The sequence below is a fragment of the Siphateles boraxobius genome, unplaced genomic scaffold (genome assembly GCF_051911475.1).
Source record: "Siphateles boraxobius isolate OS27281-9 unplaced genomic scaffold, OSU_SipBor_1 6, whole genome shotgun sequence".
Lineage (NCBI taxonomy): Eukaryota > Metazoa > Chordata > Actinopteri > Cypriniformes > Leuciscidae > Siphateles > Siphateles boraxobius.
Genome location: NW_027509186.1, coordinates 34,199,836 through 34,219,488, shown reverse-complemented (window position 1 = coordinate 34,219,488; position 19,653 = coordinate 34,199,836). Strand labels below are relative to the sequence as shown.

General features: G+C 36.2%; 1 protein-coding gene across 6 annotated transcripts in view; it reads left to right on the top strand.

Annotated features, from left to right (window-relative positions):
* The window catches only part of tenm4 (teneurin transmembrane protein 4), a 252,402-nt gene that overhangs the window by 160,149 nt on the left and 72,600 nt on the right, over positions 1–19,653 (top strand). For all 6 annotated transcript variants that reach the window (XM_077206971.1, XM_077206972.1, XM_077206969.1 and 3 more), the window contains 4 exons: positions 1,020–1,121; positions 3,952–4,146; positions 7,990–8,190; positions 14,980–15,165. In XM_077206971.1, the coding sequence (XP_077063086.1) occupies positions 1,020–1,121; positions 3,952–4,146; positions 7,990–8,190; positions 14,980–15,165 (684 nt within the window). The remainder of the gene's footprint in view (positions 1–1,019; positions 1,122–3,951; positions 4,147–7,989; positions 8,191–14,979; positions 15,166–19,653) is intronic.

Below are 19,653 nucleotides of genomic sequence, written 5' to 3'. Positions count from 1 at the left end.
TATCAAATATCGTCCACATGAGGACTCTAATCGGTCATCAGGATTGATTGCAAATCACTCTGTAAAGAGTTTTATGTTGAAAAAATAACTTGCTATCAAAAGCGTTACATTATTTTTTAAACTTACTAATGTCATTGTGTGCATGTCAGTTTAGACTTGGAGTACTTACTTTATTGCAGACCTGATCTGTGTATCCATATATTATATAGACCCTTTATGCATATTTATGAACAAACTAAATCTGCGATGCCTTGATCACTTAAGACAGTTATCTAAATGCTTCTAGATTGCTGTCAGTGTGAACAGACGATGTCTACCAAGAATCAAGCACATCTTCTTCACTCCAGGGGTCTGTCTAATATGTCCGCAATCTGTAATAAACCCCTTTTATATCTATACTCCTGCTTAAGTCAGAAATCTTGTAATTGACATGTCGACATTCCTTGCATTTAAATTAGCACGCTTCACTGAAGGAGGGTGTTAGATGGAATTTCCATTAGCCGTGTCACTGGATGTGTCATGCACTCATGTTGGTTTTTGCAATGGTCAATGTTATTGCCGTGTCACAAAGCAGCTGCAGTAATTACAGGGAGTTCTTCATTAGGCTGAAGTAAATTCGTCAAGTGGCTCCACTTGAGTTCCACTTCACCTTAGTCGTGCTGGCTAACAGAAAAATGTCGCACTTTGTTTACTCATATTTATGGAAAAAGTAATGTTTTTTTTTTTATACCTGTACTTGATTTGAATTTTTTGAAAACGATCGCTTTTTATTGGCTACCATACATTTGTAAAACAAATTCTGTTATAATATTAGTCGAGCTTAAAGGTGATTTTTGTGTCACTATTTTTGCATTATTAAAATTGCAATCATTTTATTATTGCCCCCCCCCCCCCCCCCCCAGAAAATGAAGCTTTTTGCACCACATTCTTTAGGGAAAGAAAATAAACTGAATCCAACAGGTGTAGCACTGATGAATGTGTGCATCATTCTGACAAACATAGATGACATTCTCTTGCAGACTCTATTGATGACTGTCCTAGTAACTGTTTTGGAAATGGAGACTGTGTGGCTGGAAACTGCCACTGTTTTCCTGGCTTTAGAGGACCCGACTGCAGCAGAGGTGAGATTTCTGTTTACCTACTCCTCCATTAGCCTACTTTTCTCTGTTTATTTCTTTTGGTCCTTCATCCCTGCAATCATTTCTGCTTCACTTTCTCTGTCATACACACATTTTCTGTTTTTTACAAATATAATCATGGTAGCCATGTTTTTCAGCTATGTATAAGCAACTGTCATAAATAAATGATTGTACTAATAATCAAATACAATTGTTTGTGTGTGTGTTTGTATGCATGCATGTACGTGTATACTGTCAAGCGATTACAATTTGAAATCTAATTAATTACACGATGTGGCGATTAATTAATCCAATTAATTGCACATCAAATTTGGCTGAGAAATTATTAAGTCATTATTGTGTTAAATAAGAAAAGCATCAAATATACATTACAAAAAGTAGCTTCAGAAAAAAGAAATATATATATTTAATATATTTTGTTTGATTCAACATAGAATTTATTATAAACGTTTAGGCCTGAACGGACCGGGTGGGTAAATGATTACAGAATTTATATTTTTGGTAAACTATACCTTTAATGTTTTTTTTATTATTATGGAGAAATGAAATATTTGTGTTGTAGTTAAATGATTCTCTAAATAAGAAACTAAAACTGCCAGTACGTGGCGGTAAATGTCTAAATGAGTAAGTCATTGAATCATTGGTTTGCCCGATTGATTCACTCAAAACATGCATTCATTTAGAAACACCGTTGTGTAGATTTGCCCTGAGATTATAAAATCAATGTATTCATATACAGGTCCTTCTCAAAAAATTAGCATATTGTGATAAAGTTCATTATTTTCCATAATGTAATGATAAAAATTAAACTTTCATATATTTTAGATTCATTGCACACCAACTGAAATATTTCAGGTCTTTTATTGTTTTAATACTGATGATTTTGGCATACAGCTCATGAAAACCCAAAATTCCTGTCTCAAAAAATTAGCATATCATGAAAAGGGTCTCTAAACAAGCTATTAACCTAATCATCTGAATCAACTAATTAATTATAAACACCTGCAAAAGATTCCTGAGGCTTTTAAAAACTCCCAGCCTGTTTCATTACTCAAAACCGCAATCATGGGTAAGACTGCTGACCTGACTGCTGTCCAGAAGGCCATCATTGACACCCTCAAGCAAGAGGGTAAGACACAGAAAGACATTTCTGAACAAATAGGCTGTTCCCAGAGTGCTGTATCAAGGCACCTCAGTGGGAAGTCTGTGGGAAGGAAAAAGTGTGGCAAAAAACACTGCACAACGAGAAGAGGTGACCGGACCCTGAGGAAGATTGTGGAGAAGGACCGATTCCAGACCTTGGGGGACCTGCGGAAGCAGTGGACTGAGTCTGGAGTAGAAACATCCAGAGCCACCGTGCACAGGCGTGTGCAGGAAATGGGCTACAGGTGCCGCATTCCCCAGGTCAAGCCACTTTTGAACCAGAAACAGCGGCAGAAGCGCCTGACCTGGGCTACAGAGAAGCAGCACTGGACTGTTGCTCAGTTTTGCATGTCATTCGGAAATCAAGGTGCCAGAGTCTGGAGGAAGACTGGGGAGAAGGAAATGCCAAAATGCCTGAAGTCCAGTGTCAAGTACCCACAGTCAGTGATGGTCTGGGGTGCCATGTCAGCTGCTGGTGTTGGTCCACTGTGTTTTATCAAGGGCAGGGTCAATGCAGCTAGCTATCAGGAGATTTTGGAGCACTTCATGCTTCCATCTGCTGAAAAGCTTTATGGAGATGAAGATTTCATTTTTCAGCACGACCTGGCACCTGCTCACAGTGCCAAAACCACTGGTAAATGGTTTACTGACCATGGTATTACTGTGCTCAATTGGCCTGCCAACTCTCCTGACCTGAACCCCATAGAGAATCTGTGGGATATTGTGAAGAGAAAGTTGAGAGACGCAAGACCCAACACTCTGGATGAGCTTAAGGCCGCTATCGAAGCATCCTGGGCCTCCATAACACCTCAGCAGTGCCACAGGCTGATTGCCTCCATGCCACGCCGCATTGAAGCAGTCATTTCTGCAAAAGGATTCCCGACCAAGTATTGACTATTGGGTGCATAACTGAACATAATTATTTGAAGGTTGACTTTTTTTTTTTGTATTAAAAACACTTCTTTTATTGGTCGGATGAAATATGCTAATTTTTTGAGACAGGAATTTTGGGTTTTCATGAGCTGTATGCCAAAATCATCAGTATTAAAACAATAAAAGACCTGAAATATTTCAGTTGGTGTGCAATGAATCTAAAATATATGAAAGTTTAATTTGTATCATTACATTATGGAAAATAATGAACTTTATCACAATATGCTAATTTTTTGAGAAGGACCTGTATATATATATATATATATATATATATATATATATTTTTTTTTTTTTAAGTCTTGAAAGGTTTTTATATATATATATATGTATACATGTATATGTACAAATGTATACATTTGGGTTCATGAGAACAAAAAGTATAGCACGTTGTAACTGTGGTATTTTGCCAGACATCTATGTAAAACATTTTGGTACTCTTGTGCAATGTTGAAACCCATCACTTCAACATTGATTTTTCATACATGAATTCTGTTCTCTCACTGCTGTTTGCATGTTGTTTCTTGTGTATTCTAGTCTCTGATCATTCACTATTCAGAAATCCCTTGTTCATACATAAAACTTTTGGATCGATGTGGTTTCACATACTTTTACTACTGTAGCTTTTGGTGCAGTGCTCATATTGATTTTCACACAGACATGAGTTGAGTCCAGCAGGCCAGCCCAAGCTACATCCGGCAGCACTTTGACATGTTGTGTATGTGTGTATTCTTTCCAGCGTCCTGTCCGGTGCTTTGCAGTGGGAACGGTCAGTACCTCAAAGGCCGCTGCATGTGTCACAGTGGTTGGAAAGGACCCGAATGTGATGTTCCTACTAACCAGTGCATCGACATAACCTGCAGCGGACATGGCACATGCATTGTGGGAACTTGCATCTGTAATCCAGGCTACAAAGGGGAGAACTGCGAAGAAGGTACCAGAGTATATGAAACATTTTTTTTTATAGTATTCTCAAAAAATTTGGAGGAAAAAAAAAACTTCTAGCCAATATACACTACTGGTCATACATTTTTTTTAGGCATTCCTAAAAAAAAAAGAAAAGAATAAAAAGTCCAGTCTTCAGTGTCACATGATCCTTCGGATATCATACTAATATTCTGAGTTGATGCTAAAGAAACATTTCTTATTATCAATGTAGAAAACAGTTTTTGCTGCTGGATATTGATACACTTACATTTAAAAGTTTGGGTTAATTAAGGTTTAAAAAATGACTTTTTTTAAAGAAATCAGTAAGGATGCATTAAATAGATGAAAATTTGTTCTTTTGAACTTTCTATTAATCAGATAATCAGGAAAAAAAGAATCACCGTTGCCACAAAAATATTAAGCAGCACAACTGTTTTCAATATTGATAGTAATAATAAATGTTTCTTGGGCAGCAAATCAGCATATTCGAATGATTTCTGAAAGACACTGAAAACTGGAGTAATGATGCTGAAAATTCAGCTTGGATCACAAGGATAAATAACATTTTAAATACATTACAATAGAAAACTTCCAAGCTTTTGTCCGGTAGTGTATGTGTAATATCACCTGCCTCGCACCATTATACAATCTGCAATACATTATACAATGTCTGAGCTATTTTGGTGTTGCCGTTGCCCCTCTTTTTTATACAATTTTTATGCACCAAATCACATTGAAATGTAGAAAGAGGCCGTGTTGGCCTTTTTTAGTATGCATACGTACCCTTCTGAATATTTAAGATGGGCGTACATGACCTTCGAGTTTTCGAGCTGGCCCATAAGTATCCGACTCGTCTCGTTACGCCTAGGAAGTCTCCTCGCTCCTTCACATGCATTATGAATACTTCTGAGGGTCCAAAGCAATCCATTAAGAGAAGAACAATTCATTTGGGTCAAGATCCAATAAGTCAAATTTGCACTGAGAAGCCTGAACTGAGACTACAGCAGCCCGACGACAGGGGCGACCGAGCTGTGAAGAGATAAGATTAAAGTAGCCATTGTGTTTGGCAGTTTTTGAAGGCTCTCATTTGAAGATGAAAAATGATGAGGGCGATTTTGACAAATGGTACGTTCTGACTCTTCTGACCCCCGGCAATTCTATTTCGGGTCTCACCGTTAGCCGTTGAGGAAGAGAATGCCGACGCTGGCCCTTTAACGGTTCTACCTTTCTTCGCCGCGACCTTCAGGCGGTGATGATTAATTGCCAGGAGAGAGGCTCTTGTCATTTAGCCTATGATCTCTGTGCCTTGTGCCCAAACCATCTGCTAAGAGACCCGAACTCCTGCTCATCTATAGGAACGGCCTCTCCACCCATTTGTGTCATGGTAAAGGGAGTCGGCAATGTAGCGACCCCATCCCTCCTTTCCCATCATGTCCCAGCTGGCCTCATGTTAGCCATCTGTGAGGGCACATTCCGGTTTCACACCTTCATTTTTGCATAGTTATACACTACCGTATAAAAGTTTTGGAGGCGGAAAGATTTTTTTTTCCCAATGAAATGAATACAAAAGTGTCAGTAAAGACTTTTACAAAAGTCTATTTTAAAGAAATGCTGTTCTTTGTAACTTTTTATTGATCAAATAATCTTACAAAATTGTTTTAAACATTTATGATAATAAGAAATGTTTCTTGAGCAGCATATCAGCATTTAGAATGATTTCTAATAGAATGAGGATCCTGTGACACTGACTGGAGTAATCATGCTGAAAATTCAGCTTTGCATAAAATATATTAAAAAGTAAAATGGTTACTTTAAATTGTAATATATCACAATATTACTGTTTCTACTTATTATTAAAAACAAATCAGTTCACAATTTGGAATTTGAATAGGCCAGACCAACAGACATATGAATTGGAATGACAAATTTACTGAATAGTAATTTACAGAAATATCAAATGTGCATTTTAATAAATAGTGTTTGTCCACAAATAGTGTTTGTTTGTTTGTTTGTTTGTTTGTTTGTTTGTTTGTTTTAGCCTTTCAAAGATCATTTGTTCTAGCATTCTGTTGTTTGTTTGTTTTAGCATTCTATTATTTGTTTGTTTTAGCATTCTATTATTTGTTTGTTTTAACATTCTATTGTTTATTCTAGCAATCTGTTGTTTATTTGTTTTAGCATTCTATCCTTCGTTTGTTTTAACATTCTATTTGTCATTCTATCATGCTATCATTTGTTTGTTTTAGCATTCTGTTGTTTATTCTAGCATTCTATCATTTGTTGGTTAACATTCTATTGTTCATTCTAGCATTTTGTTGTTTGTTTGTTTTAGCATTCTGTTGTTCTAGCATTCTATCGTTTGTTTGTTAACATTCTATTGCTCATTCAAGCAATCTATAATTTGTTTTAGCATTCTGTGGTTTGTTCTAGCATTCTATTGTTTGTTTGGTTTTTGCATTGTATTGTTTATTTGTTCTAACATTCTATTGTTTGTTTGTTTTAGCATTCTATTGTTTGGTTTGGTTTAGCATTGTATGGTTTGTGTTTGCATTCTATTTTTTATTTGTTTGTTTTCGCATTCTGTTGTTTGTTTGTTTTAGTTTTGTATCATTTGTTCTAGCATTCTATTGTTTGCTTTTTTTAACATTTTATTGTTTGTTCATTCTAGCATTCAATCATTTGTTTGTTGTAACATTTTATTATTTCCTTCTAGAATTGTAGCATTCCATCATTCGCTTTAACATTTTAGCATTCATTTGTTTGTTTTAGCATGTTAAGTATTCATTTGTTTGTTTTAGCATGTTAAGTATTCATTCGTTTTAGCATACTATCGTTCTATCTAACATAAAAAAAGTTTGAACTAGTTTTCTAGTTAAGAATGACATACATTCTTTTGAATTTGAATTAATTAATTTTTACTTTGTTACATTTAAATTCAAATTGCTGTTGTGCATTCTATTTTCTACCTTAAGTCAAATTCAGGAATTGAATTGGAATTTCAAAGGCATTCACAGTTCTAAACAGTGTGCAACCTTGCTGCCTACATTTGTTCCTTGTGAATATCCATTTTCGCGTATGTCATTCATATTTGTTAAATGGGTTACAAAAACTGCAAAAGTCTTTACTTTATTTTCAGAAAATCCGTCTTGAGAATGTTTGTTGGGCGTAGCTGATCCTAGTTCATTCTTCAACAAGGATTAGAAATGAATCAAGAGTAACATGGGTACAGGAAGCTGAGTTTTTTTGCCCATGGGCCATTGTAGGTGTCCTTGTTTGCATTCTGTCACGCTTGGTTCTGGGTTCACAGTAAGTGGGGGGGACCACATCCAGCATCGCTTTTCAATTTAGCAGAACATGCTCCGACCGTGCCAGTCTTTTCCCTTCCCGGCGCTGGGAGGAAATCTCATTACCAACAGCTAGAAGTAAGAGAGAGAGAGCAACACTCTTCCCACCTGCCAGTTTACTGCACGACAGCGAATGCTGCCATTTAATTTGACCGTTTCTAAATCCAGTTGCTCTCAGGGTTTTTAGAAGCCAGGCCTCCTCAGACGCGGCTGGGCATGTGGCACGCTCTCCTCTACAAGAGCTAAACCTCTAGAATCCTCCTTTTTTGGTCTATAGGATGGATGACTAAGGCCTGAGTCACACCATGAAAGGAAGATGAACAGCAGGGGACACTGAGCTATGACAGTTTGATGTGAATACATGCAAGTTTGATACAGTGCGCTTGTCTTTGATGATGAGTTTGGTCTGATGGGAAATGGCTCTTCTGATGTATTTTTACTTTTGATTTCTGCTTCGAATTAGCTAAATGAGTTAATGAATACCTGTGCTGTGTGTTTTTGTGCAGTGGACTGCCTGGACCCGACCTGCTCAGGGAGAGGTGTCTGTGTACGTGGAGAGTGCCACTGTTTTGTAGGTTGGGGAGGTCCTGGATGTGAAAGTCCACGTGCTTCATGTATGGAGCAGTGCTCTGGACACGGGACCTTCTTGGCCGACACCAACACTTGTAACTGTGACCCCAACTGGACCGGTAACGACTGCTCCACAGGTCAGTACAGTGGCGGCATGACGAAATGTCCTATGCTGTTATGTTCACTTCCTTATTTCAGCCTTGTTACTTTGTATTTATTTATTTAGCTTATTATTGTTTTAACTAAATGAACAGAAGGAAGAACTATTTTGTCACCAATCAGTGTTGTTGTGATATTTTTCATATACTAAGAAATATACTATTATTAATATTTATAGAATTTTTCTATTTTTAGTTTTTTCAACTATTTATTTATTTTTCTATTTTATTTTATTTTATTTGTTATTTTTTTATTAAATTAAATAAATAAATATATTTTATTTAACCATGTGTGCATGGTTGCCAGATTGAAAGTAGTAAACAGTTGCCAGATTGAAGTAAAACACGAGCAGAAAATGTGTTCTTTTAACAGAAAAGCTCTGATTGGGGGATTTAAACTCTTGAGATCTGGCAACCGCAAACATGAAAGCTTGTAGAAGAGACTTGTGCTGCAGTTTGTAAAATTGCTGTCTGTATTTTTTCAACAAAAATAAAGGAAGATTTTGGTTAAGTTTTCATTTTTAACTAGATTTTAGTCTCGACTTTTATCGTTTAATGACCTTGGTGTCTCCTCGTCATTGTCTCGTCGACGAATATTTTTCATCATAGTTTTCGATAACGAAATATACTAAAGTAAATCTGAAACACTATTAAAACATCTCTCTTAACGCTCTCATACTTACTAGCCTTACATTCTACTAACTATAAGTAACTTTGCATCTACATGTCAACTAACTGTCATTAGAGTATTAGTAGACTGTCTGCTTAATATCTGCTAACACTTTTTGTTGGTCCCCCAACAGACATTATACAGACTATAAGTAACTTGGCTACTACAAGTCAACTTGTTCTCCTAACCCGAACCCTAACAACTAACCCTAACCTAACAGTCTACTGACAGTCTACTACAGCCTACTAATACTCTAATGAGAGTTAGTTGACATGTAGTTGAAAAGTTACTTATAATTAGTAGAATGTGACTATCGAAATAAAGTGTAACCAAAAAATATATATATATATGTGTGTGTGTATGTATATATATATGTGTATATATATATATATATATGTATATATATATATATATGTATATATATATATATATATATATATATATATATATTCTTGGCCTTTGATTTAATATTCATTTAAGTATCTCATACAAATACCCGCCTGATCTGATCATATCAGTTGTGTGTGTGTCTGTATGGGGGACAGTGTTAGCGTCACACTAATGTGAAGGGAAAATCGTACACCTGTGTTTGTGAATTTATCTCTTTGTGAGCGGCTCATCACATATTTCTGCGTGCCTGTGCATGAACTGATTTCTGTTAAAATCTCCTAAACCCTCTAAATGAAACTTGATGCAGCTTATCGTTGCTAATCTTCACGCCACCTGTTGCCATGACAGCGGTGACTACAGGTGTCAGGGTGTAATTTCATACTTCACATAATTTACCTCACTGTTCTCGGCTCGTGTGATTGAGAAAATTCAGAGAAACCAATATATGCAAAGTGTTTCGGTAAACGCTCAGTCTATTGGCCATAATAGAACGTTTAAATTAGAAACACTTCAAAGACAGTTTTCCTTCTGAATTAAGCAGCCATTTCTAAACTCGGTTGATAAAGTTAGCAGTGTTTCATTTACTTTCTTTTATCCCATCAAGAATAGGCAGTTTGGTCAAATTCTCCATGGTTTCAAAACACTTAAGTCCCCTCTTCTCGACCCCTCTCCCGGTCATGCCTGACCACCTTTCCACAGAGATTTTTCCACATTTGAGCTGTTTCAGTCACGCTAGTTAGACCTCCATCAGGAGGCGGGGGTGAAACAGCAGCTAAAGCAGATTAGCACCTCAGCGGAGGACGAGAGCCGGGTTCTCACAGTGACCTGTGGAAAGAGTGCTTTGATTTCCCCTCAAGCCGGTACACTGATGTCTTCTTACATCACACTGGACAGGAGTCTCACACCTGCGCTTTTGGTTTTGTTAATGTGAAAGACAATCTTTAAAATCCTGACTGCAGTACATTTTGAATCCAGGAGAAGCACCTAAACTTTTAACTAAAAGAAGTAATAAAACATATGTGCATTTTATATTATCAGCAAACGATCTGTATCGGACGATAAATGCAATTATTTTGCTGATTGTTTAAAAATAGCCGATGATCAGGGCTGATTATATTCTGTCAATCGAGGGGTAGGAAACCGTTTAAAGGAGTAGTTCACTTTTTAAAAAACTTTTGCTGATAATTTACTCACCCTCATGTCATCCAAGATGTCCATGTCTTTCTTTCTTCAGTCGAAAAGAAATTAAGGTTTTTGATGAAAACATTCTAGGATTTCTCTCCATATAATGGACTTCATTGGGTACCAAACCGTCCAAGGTCCAAATGACAGTTTCAGTGCAGCTTCAAATGGCTTTAAACGACACCAGACGATGCATAAAGGTCTTATCTTGCGAAACGATCGGCCATTTCAAAAATAAATAAAAAAGTTTAAGTTTTATAAGCACAAATGCTCGCCTTGCTCTGTTCTGTGATGCATGTTCGTAACTCTCCTGTTCGAACTCGTTCATCAAAATGAACAAATCTTTTTTCGAGTCATTCCGTTCGTTGAATCGTTCGTTGAATCGTTGAATGACTTGAAAAAAGATCCGTTCATTTTGATGTTTTGGTAACGTTTGGTACCCAATGAAGTCCATTATATGGAGAAAAATCCTAGAATGTTTTCATCATAAACCTTAATTTCTTTTCGACTGAAGAAAGAAAGACATGGACATCTTGGATGACATGAGGGTGAGTAAATTATCAGCACAAGTTTTTTAAAAAGTGAACTACTCCTTTAACACATGTAACTCATACTGTGTTTAAATAAAAAGCCTCTTGTGTTGAATCTAAGGCTGTTAACATGACAATAATGCATTAACTGTTAAAAGCAGGCTCTATTTGATCCTTTGAATCACCTGAAGTTCGATTCAGGGTTGCCAGGTGTGCTGTTTTCCCCCTATCAAACATTATTTGTAGTGCACCTCCCATCCAATAATCACAAATGATATCCTTTTATCACCAAAATGGCATTTTGTACTTCAAAACTTTAAATTTGTTGTGACTGATTGCTGTAGTGCCTCTGTCAGTTCAAGTGGGAGTGGAGTCTTTTTTTCCACTTTAGTTATAGCATGAAAAAACATTTATGAACCTTAAAAGGTATGTTGAAAGATACAATACAACTTGCTGAAGAGTATCATGTCTCATGTAATCGCTCATTCTGTGTTTCAACTGCACAAAAAAGCCAATAAATCAACTATATTGCTTAACGTTGATAGTTAGCTATAAAAACACGTATTTACTGTTAATTATATAAGTATGTTTTAAATAAATTTGACGTTTATGAAAACTACCTCATTTGCAACTGACCTATATAGAAACTTAATCTTTTTTTATTTGAGTGCAGTTATTATATCCGAAAATTAAATAGCAGTTGAATATAATAGGTTATAATAAAATATAATAGCTCTAATATTATAGTTGTGTTATGTACCAAAGGAGAGGGTTGCCTGTATAGTTTACAGCATTAGTTGGGAGATATTTTTTAATCGTGCTATATATATATGTGGTAAGCGAAGGTAAAGCAGTACTAAAATGCCTTTTAAAAAGCATCCCAGAATGCACTTCAAAGAATGTGATTTTGAAGAAATGTAAGAAAACATGTATGATAGCGTGTAAGACAAACTGACTAATTAATGAATTAACAAACGTTACACAAATCAAAACATCTTACATGTTATCATCCTCAAAATCACATTGTTTGAGGTGCATTCTGGGATGTTTTTTATACAGCATTTTAGGACTGCTTTACCTTCACTTACCACACCAACTCATCAATTATTAAGTTGTCTGCAAAACTTAGCTCAAGGATTTAAGCATGATTTTTTAGGATCATATACGAATAAACTTTGTAATTTTCAATTTTAAAAAACATAGAGCTGGAAATAGACTTTATTTGTTTACTTATCTGAGTATTTTTCTGCAACGCAGGGCAGAAAGCCAAATGCTGTTTTGCTACACCAGTTTTGAAACAGGGACATTTATTATTAATATCATTCAAAGTGCTCAAAAGCAGTGGTGCAATATTGTTATTTTGGTCACTGCTATTACAAACACCACAAGGCTTTGAAAGATCAGAGAATTAAGGGAATTTTGCTACAACAAACTTTTGAAACACAACTATCTATGAATATGAATTTCACTTTAATGCCAAGCAGACGGACTGACCTATTATGTAATCCGAGGGATTTGCTGGAAATAGCCATTTAAAGCCTGGCTTCTCAAGCGAAAGATGCAGCATGACTAAATTATTAAGAGACTTGTACTCTCCTGTGCCGGCCTGTGCAAATTGTGAGCTTTGGTATATTATTTAATTGAATTTAAAAAAAAAATTGTTTTAATTAAATTAAAAAATAAAATGTAATTAATTTAAAAATAAAATATAAATTAAAATAAATAAAAAAGTAAAGTTCCGGTATATTTACCCCCTTGGCAAACATCTGTGAAACCATTAGCGGCAAATTGTTTTGTTTGCTGCACATTTAATTAAATTAATTGCAATTGTAATGGTTATAACATAAATGTTGGGGATAAAATGAATATTACGCCACAAAACTAAACGAGGATACGGCCACTCCTAAAATCTGAAAAATCACGTCCTCTCTCTCTGTCACTCTTGCTTTTTTCCCCTTTTTTGTCTCTGTTCTCATGGTCACTTCTGGTAATTGAATAAGAAAGCTTTCAGCTCTCGTATGTTTGCAGGCTGGCAGCTCCAACACATTCTGAAATGAGCTGTTGCAAACAATCAAGATCTGCATCAATTAGTTCTCCTCCTCCATTAAAGGACGCAGGCAGGAGTTACCCAATTATTGTACAACGTTCAGAGCGTCTTTGCCCTGCAGTGAAGCATTGTGGGAACGATTCACAGATGGTATCATCCTGCCACTTGGCTGCTGTGTTACCTTTATGAGAATTGCTTTGAGGAACACCTTTATTAGAAAACGATATTCGCCTTATCATGCGCGTCGTTTTTGCGTGAATGCGAGAGGCAAAATACTAGGCGAATTGAAAGAGGGAGACTAAAGGAGCGTAAGAACGAGAGAAAATGAGCAACTGTGTGTCTCCTTGACAACTTTAAGCAATGAAATGCCATTAGGATGCCCCTAATTGAAATGTTGCATGTGAAATTAAGGGCATTTACATAATTTAACAAAGGCCCACTGTTGTAATTAGCGTGAGGGAAGGAATTTTTTGTCTTTGCCTTCAAGCTTTTAAATCTGGTAATGCCATGTTATGGTTTGTGCCTGAAAAGACTAACTTAACTCTGTTTTATTTGTAACAATGACATAATGCAGAGTTACATTAACATAATTGGCTCATTATTGGCCTATAAGCGACCTTCTTTCTGGCGACCTTCTTCTGCATAGATTTGGATAATTAGACAACATTACATAACCACTGTTCTACACTTTGAAGAGGGCTCTCATTTGCATAGATAAATAATTTTGTAAAAAGAACAAATATTTTCATGCTGTGTATTGTATCCACCTTTTAAAATTGTGTGTGTGTGGCCTGGTAAATCCTATATTATGGGGACAAATTGCCCCTACAAAGATGGCTATATCTGAAGTCTTAGACCTTGTGGGGAATTTTTTTTGGCCCCCATGAGAAAAACGACACATAAATTGACTCAAAATGATTTTTTTTTTTTTTTGAAAATGTAAAAGCGTGCGTGCGCACTATTCTACATAATTGCAGGAAAGTTTTTAATTTAGTTGATTTTTTTTTTTGTCATTTTTGTTTTTATTTTCTGATTGTTTGTGGTTAAAATTCATACAAATCTACAAAAAAACGATATAGGTCCTGTAACTGATCACCTTTTATTATGAATTGCTTTTTTGCCTTTTTAGTCCATTTTATATTGATCTGTGGTATGACAATGTAATCTTGTAATCTTTCAGTTCTAATGAGATCATGAAAACTACGTAGATGATAATTATGATAAAAAATAGTAAAATATTGTTTCAAATAGTTTTAGATGAAGTATAGCTGGGCATGTCAAAAGTATTCCATGTTAACTACCCCTTCACTTGATGTTTTGTGCTTTATACCACATCTTTATCCTTTTTATGTTTCCGGAACTTTTTCATTATGTCAAGATTTCAAACTCACTACGTGAAGCCAAACCTTCCCAGACCATTTTATTTGTGAAATCTCAAGTGTTAGATTTAATTTGTGTATTAACTCTCAATTAAGGTCTCTCACAGATCTTTCTTTTATAGAAAAACAATATTTGCCACGCTACCTCAGCTTTCACCTCATTACTTATACAGTGAAACGACTTCAGTGATCCAGCGTGTGTCTCCATTTCTAAAGGAAGTCAAAATTGGATTTCGTTCTTTGACTTTTCTTTCTTCTGTCTCCCAAACAAAAGAAGGAATTCCCCCCAAAAAAGTAGGAATCCAAAAAGGAAGAGACACAGCAGAAAATCTGCCCTGTTAAACCTCCCACAAATCCTCGAACCCCTGCTTTGTAATGGTCTTATTAGATTTGTATTGTCCAAAAGGGATAGCCCCCTTTATGAGGTGCAGGAATTTCTTTTCACTACTCCTCAGACAAGGTAGTGGAGCGTGGCCGTCCCATCTCTGACAATAACTCCTGGATTTGCTTTCTCTTTACCCCCTGTCCCAACTCCTCTCGGCTAACACCCCTTCTCCCCCTGTCCCGCAGAGCTGTGCGCAGCGGACTGTGGCGGACATGGCATCTGTGTGGCGGGAAGCTGTCGCTGCGACGAGGGCTGGATGGGCGCCGGGTGCGAACAACGGGCTTGTCACCCGCGCTGCAGCGAACACGGGACCTGCAAGGACGGGAAGTGTGAATGCAGCCCGGGATGGAACGGAGAACACTGCACCATCGGTAAGGAGCGTGGGATGAGGGTGGAATCGTGGCGGGGGGGGGGGGGGGGGGGGGGGGACGGGGGGTTGGAGGTGTGTGAGAGGAAGCATGCGTAATTGAATTTGTGCAACCCGGCATAGCATGAACAGGTTTGCTCAAGGATATGAAGCTTGTCTTCATGCATTTTAATGTGGGAATGTGCTACGCTGTCTTTTCATTTCTACTCATCATTTCCCTCCTTTCTTATTCTCTTTCTCGTTCCATTCGATTAGTTCATTTTGAACCCAAACATTTGCATTGCACGAGGTGAGCAGTCACTGGAAAGGCGTTCTTTACGTTGGGGAATTAAATTGCGAAGCAATTCAACGAATAAAAAATGTTTTTTATTTAAAATTATTCATTATTTTTGCAATTCCTTTGGGGAAAGTTACCGTTTAAGTTACGTGTTTCGACTTCAATTTAGTTTTATTTAAACCAAAATATACAGGTGAAACTCGAAAAATTTGAATATCGTGCAAAAGTTAAAATCTTGATCATTATGGCTCACATCTTATGAAAACCCCCAATTCAAAATCTTAAAAAATTAGAATATTACATGAAATCAATCAAAAAAAGGATTTTAAATGCAGAAATGTCGGCCCTCTGAAAAGTATAATCATACATATGCATATAGTTATACGGTATGTACTAAATATATATTAGTTTCACCTTTTAATTTGAATTACTGAACTACATGAACTGCTGCACGATATTCTAATTTATCGAGATTCACCTGTAGTTACCAATATATTTGAAAAAATACAGTTGGAATTTGAAAAAATATACCAAAGTATTTAATTACATTTATTAACCCTATACGTCTTACTGTTTCATATTTCATACACAATTTACAGTGGCTCTAAATTATTAACATGATCAAAATTTACCAGGGAAATGTTTTGCACAATCTATTACATTCTTTCTATTATATGATTGATAGTTTATACTTTTTTAGCAAATAAAAGGGCTTTTCGTATAATTGTACTACATTCAGGTTGTGAAATCTGTGAAATCGTTACTGTTTTTTTTAATAAAGTAAACTTTTATATTTTATTAACTATATAAAAACTTTTATAATGCAAATATTTCATGATGAACAATTACTGGAAAGAAGCAAATTGGCTTTACCTGACTATCCTTACATCATTATTTTTTTTTTAATCATATTAAAATGTGATTATCAAATATGATACATCAGGCCTTTGTGGAACGTTTATCTGTTCATATCTCAATCATCATATGTTTTGTCCCCCACAATAAAAATCATTGCAAATCTTTGATCATAAAACTATAAGATTTTGAATATCATCTTATTATTGGGAGTATTTTTTTTAAGTCTGCTATACTGTTATAAAGATAACATTGATTTACATTACAAGCTCTTAGAATTTCATCTTACTTTTTGGCCATATAAATATCAGCTACTTTACCAAATTACATATTTCTGGTCAGTTTGGGTCTCTGAATAAAATTGAGATGAATTGTGAGCTGCATATTCTCGTATGTCATACTATATGTCATAGAAGCTTGATGTATCAAATTGATACTTAACACAAAATTTTATTTTAGTATATTATTGTCAAAGCATTTCAGCTTAGGCACCATGATGATCATAATTTATTAACTTTTAGAAATAGATTTAGTCTAATATTGGTTTCACTGCACAATAGCACAACCCCATAAATGGAGAGACGCCCCCCGTCCTTCAGTTGGGCCAGGTATATTAGGTTGTTCCATGGTCAGATTTTAAGTTAATAAAATTCCTAGCTTGGAATATAGCTATACACTTAAAATTTCTGTTGTTTCACTTGATCAGTTTTTAGAAATATTGTAGTCAAGCTTATTATCCTCTTAAGCTATTGTTAGTTATTTTCTTTAGATATTTATTTATAAAACAAGAAAAACAATTCAATCCTTAAGTTAAGTTCAAAGTTAAGCAATGACCATTTGTTGAAATGAAAGATATATATTTAAGTATTTAAAAATATTTTAAGAAGTTCAGGCCCTGCATTGTACCTTATTATAGGCCTAACCCTAACCTACCCCTTAAATCAAAGAGCAGTGATTGGTTGATAAGTGTTGCCACTAACACCAACCATAACCCTAAAATCTGATGGTGATTGGAATGTTTTTTCCGGGTAAATCACATCAAGTGTTCTTAATGGGCCAATAAAAAGTCTGTTCTGTGAGACTGCATTTACTAGTGTATGTCTCAACATCATTGTCTCTCTCTGTTCTACTTTTTGTTTCTCATCTTAGCCTTATCTACTTCTCTGTTAAAGGAAACACATAGACTGATCTGGTATTGTTTTTGTTTGAGTTTTTTCTCTAGCTGTAACTTTTGATTTTGTCTCTGAGTTTATCAGTCAGTGACCAGAAAAAAAGAAGACTCCTCACAAAAGCAAAGCAAAATAATCCATATTCTGTTTTGATCTTATGAACTTCCTATTTCAGTAAAACAAGAAATCTTCTAATGCAGGGGTGTTGTATGTTTTGTTTTGTTTTTCTTTTCTTTTCTTGTCTTTCTTCCCGGGGGCAGTACACTAGCATTTTGTTTTTTTAATATTTTCTTGATGCATTATTGATGTTCTTCATACATGCACCGTAGTGAAAAATAGCATCCCAAAAACAGCAGGGACCATACATTCTCGTAAAACTTGTCATTAAAGGTGGTAAGTGTGCCAGTCCATGATGTAACGTACAGAATGGTCAACAGATGACGCATTGCTTCTCCACTGCTGGATTGTAGCCTGGCCATCTCATCAGTGACATGCTCTTTCTTTATAAGCTTTATACATCTTACTCCTTAGAGATGAAACAAGTTTATAAAATTAGTAACTAATGACTTTTATTTATAAAATAAAACGGTAAAACCTTCCAAAACTTATATTGAAAATAATGCATTATACAAATATCCATAACACCGTGTCCTAACCAGACGCGATGCGATAAGATTCCAGTGAGAAAGAGTTTGTCTGTCCACACTAGACGCGACGCGACTGCGAGATGTGTCAAAATCAATCAAAACCCACAACCAATCAGAACAGCGTGTGGGCGGAGTCTCGCCGCAAGTGCACAGCACCAGAGAGTAATCTTGACGGCACTCAAGAAAATGGATAAGTAGAGTACATAATCAAGCTCACAAATAGTAGACCATTTAAACATTATTACAAATACATAGGCTGAGTTATTAAAACAATCTTTGTCAAAGAATACACTTGTTTGTTCACAGTTTGAACGTTCTTGTTTCCATTTGCTTAATTTCAAAGCTAGGAGCACTAAAAGATATTCAAAGTCACATTGCATGCTTTTAACATTAAATAAAGCACATAAACAGTACCTGAGATTATCATTCCCACACTTTGTGTTTGTTGTTCCAGCCGCGACGTCGCAGAAAAATAGAAACCGTTTCTAAAATAGAATCGTCGCCGTCGCGGCTGGTTAAGACAAAAACTCTGATTAACATGAAAAAGATACCTCTTGGCGCGTGTAGTTGGGACACGGTGTAATGCATTATCAACCTCCAATCATGAAGCTGAATAATATGAACTGGACACTCGTTTTTAAATTTTAACAACACATTTTTATTAATTTTTTTACAATTTTAACTACTAACACTTTCCAGAAAGTCTGCATCCAATTCATTGTACAAATATTCATACTGAATTATCAACCTCCATTCATAAAGCCGTACAATATGCATGTCCAACAATGTCCAAAATAAGGCATTATGAATAGCTTTGTAATGTGTTTATATATATATATATATATATATATATATATACATACAGGCTTCATAGAAAGTGTTACCAAAAAATCTTACTCCTGCAATACAGGTACTGATAAACTGAGACTTCCCTCTACATCTCTTTCTCTTTCTCTACCCTGTCACACCATACCTTTAACTCTCTACCAGCCTGTGATGTGATGTTTTGCTTGTTGCATGTTATTGTCTTTGCAATCGCTTTTGCAGCCCCTCTGTGTTTCAGTAAACTTAGATGTCTCAAGCAACCAGCCCATGCCTGTAGCTGTCTGTGTCTTGTCATGGAAGCAGCACTGTTCAAAACTTCCCTTATATGTCCTTTTCTTTTATCTCCCCCTAAAGCTCACTATCTGGATAAGGTAGTGAAAGGTATGGCACTCCTCCTGTCCTATCTTTTCTATCATTTTTCCACAAACCCATCCTTCAAAAAGCTCATCTTCAGGGTTGCACTCGTATTTTCAATCAGCCCATGCTTCATGCCTCACCAACATAGTCCTTGTCGAATCATGCTGCTGTTGTACCTCCACATCCAATACGCTGCTTTGCCACCTCGCCACTTAGCACCTTCATGCCCGCTGAGGGGGCGGCACGAGAGCCGGAGCATCTCCTTAGCTGCCGTATCCCTGCTGTGGAACTCAGGGGGATGGATGGCCCACAGGATCCAAGGAGGGGAGGGCTGGCGGAGGGTCACAGACCTTGCCAACCGG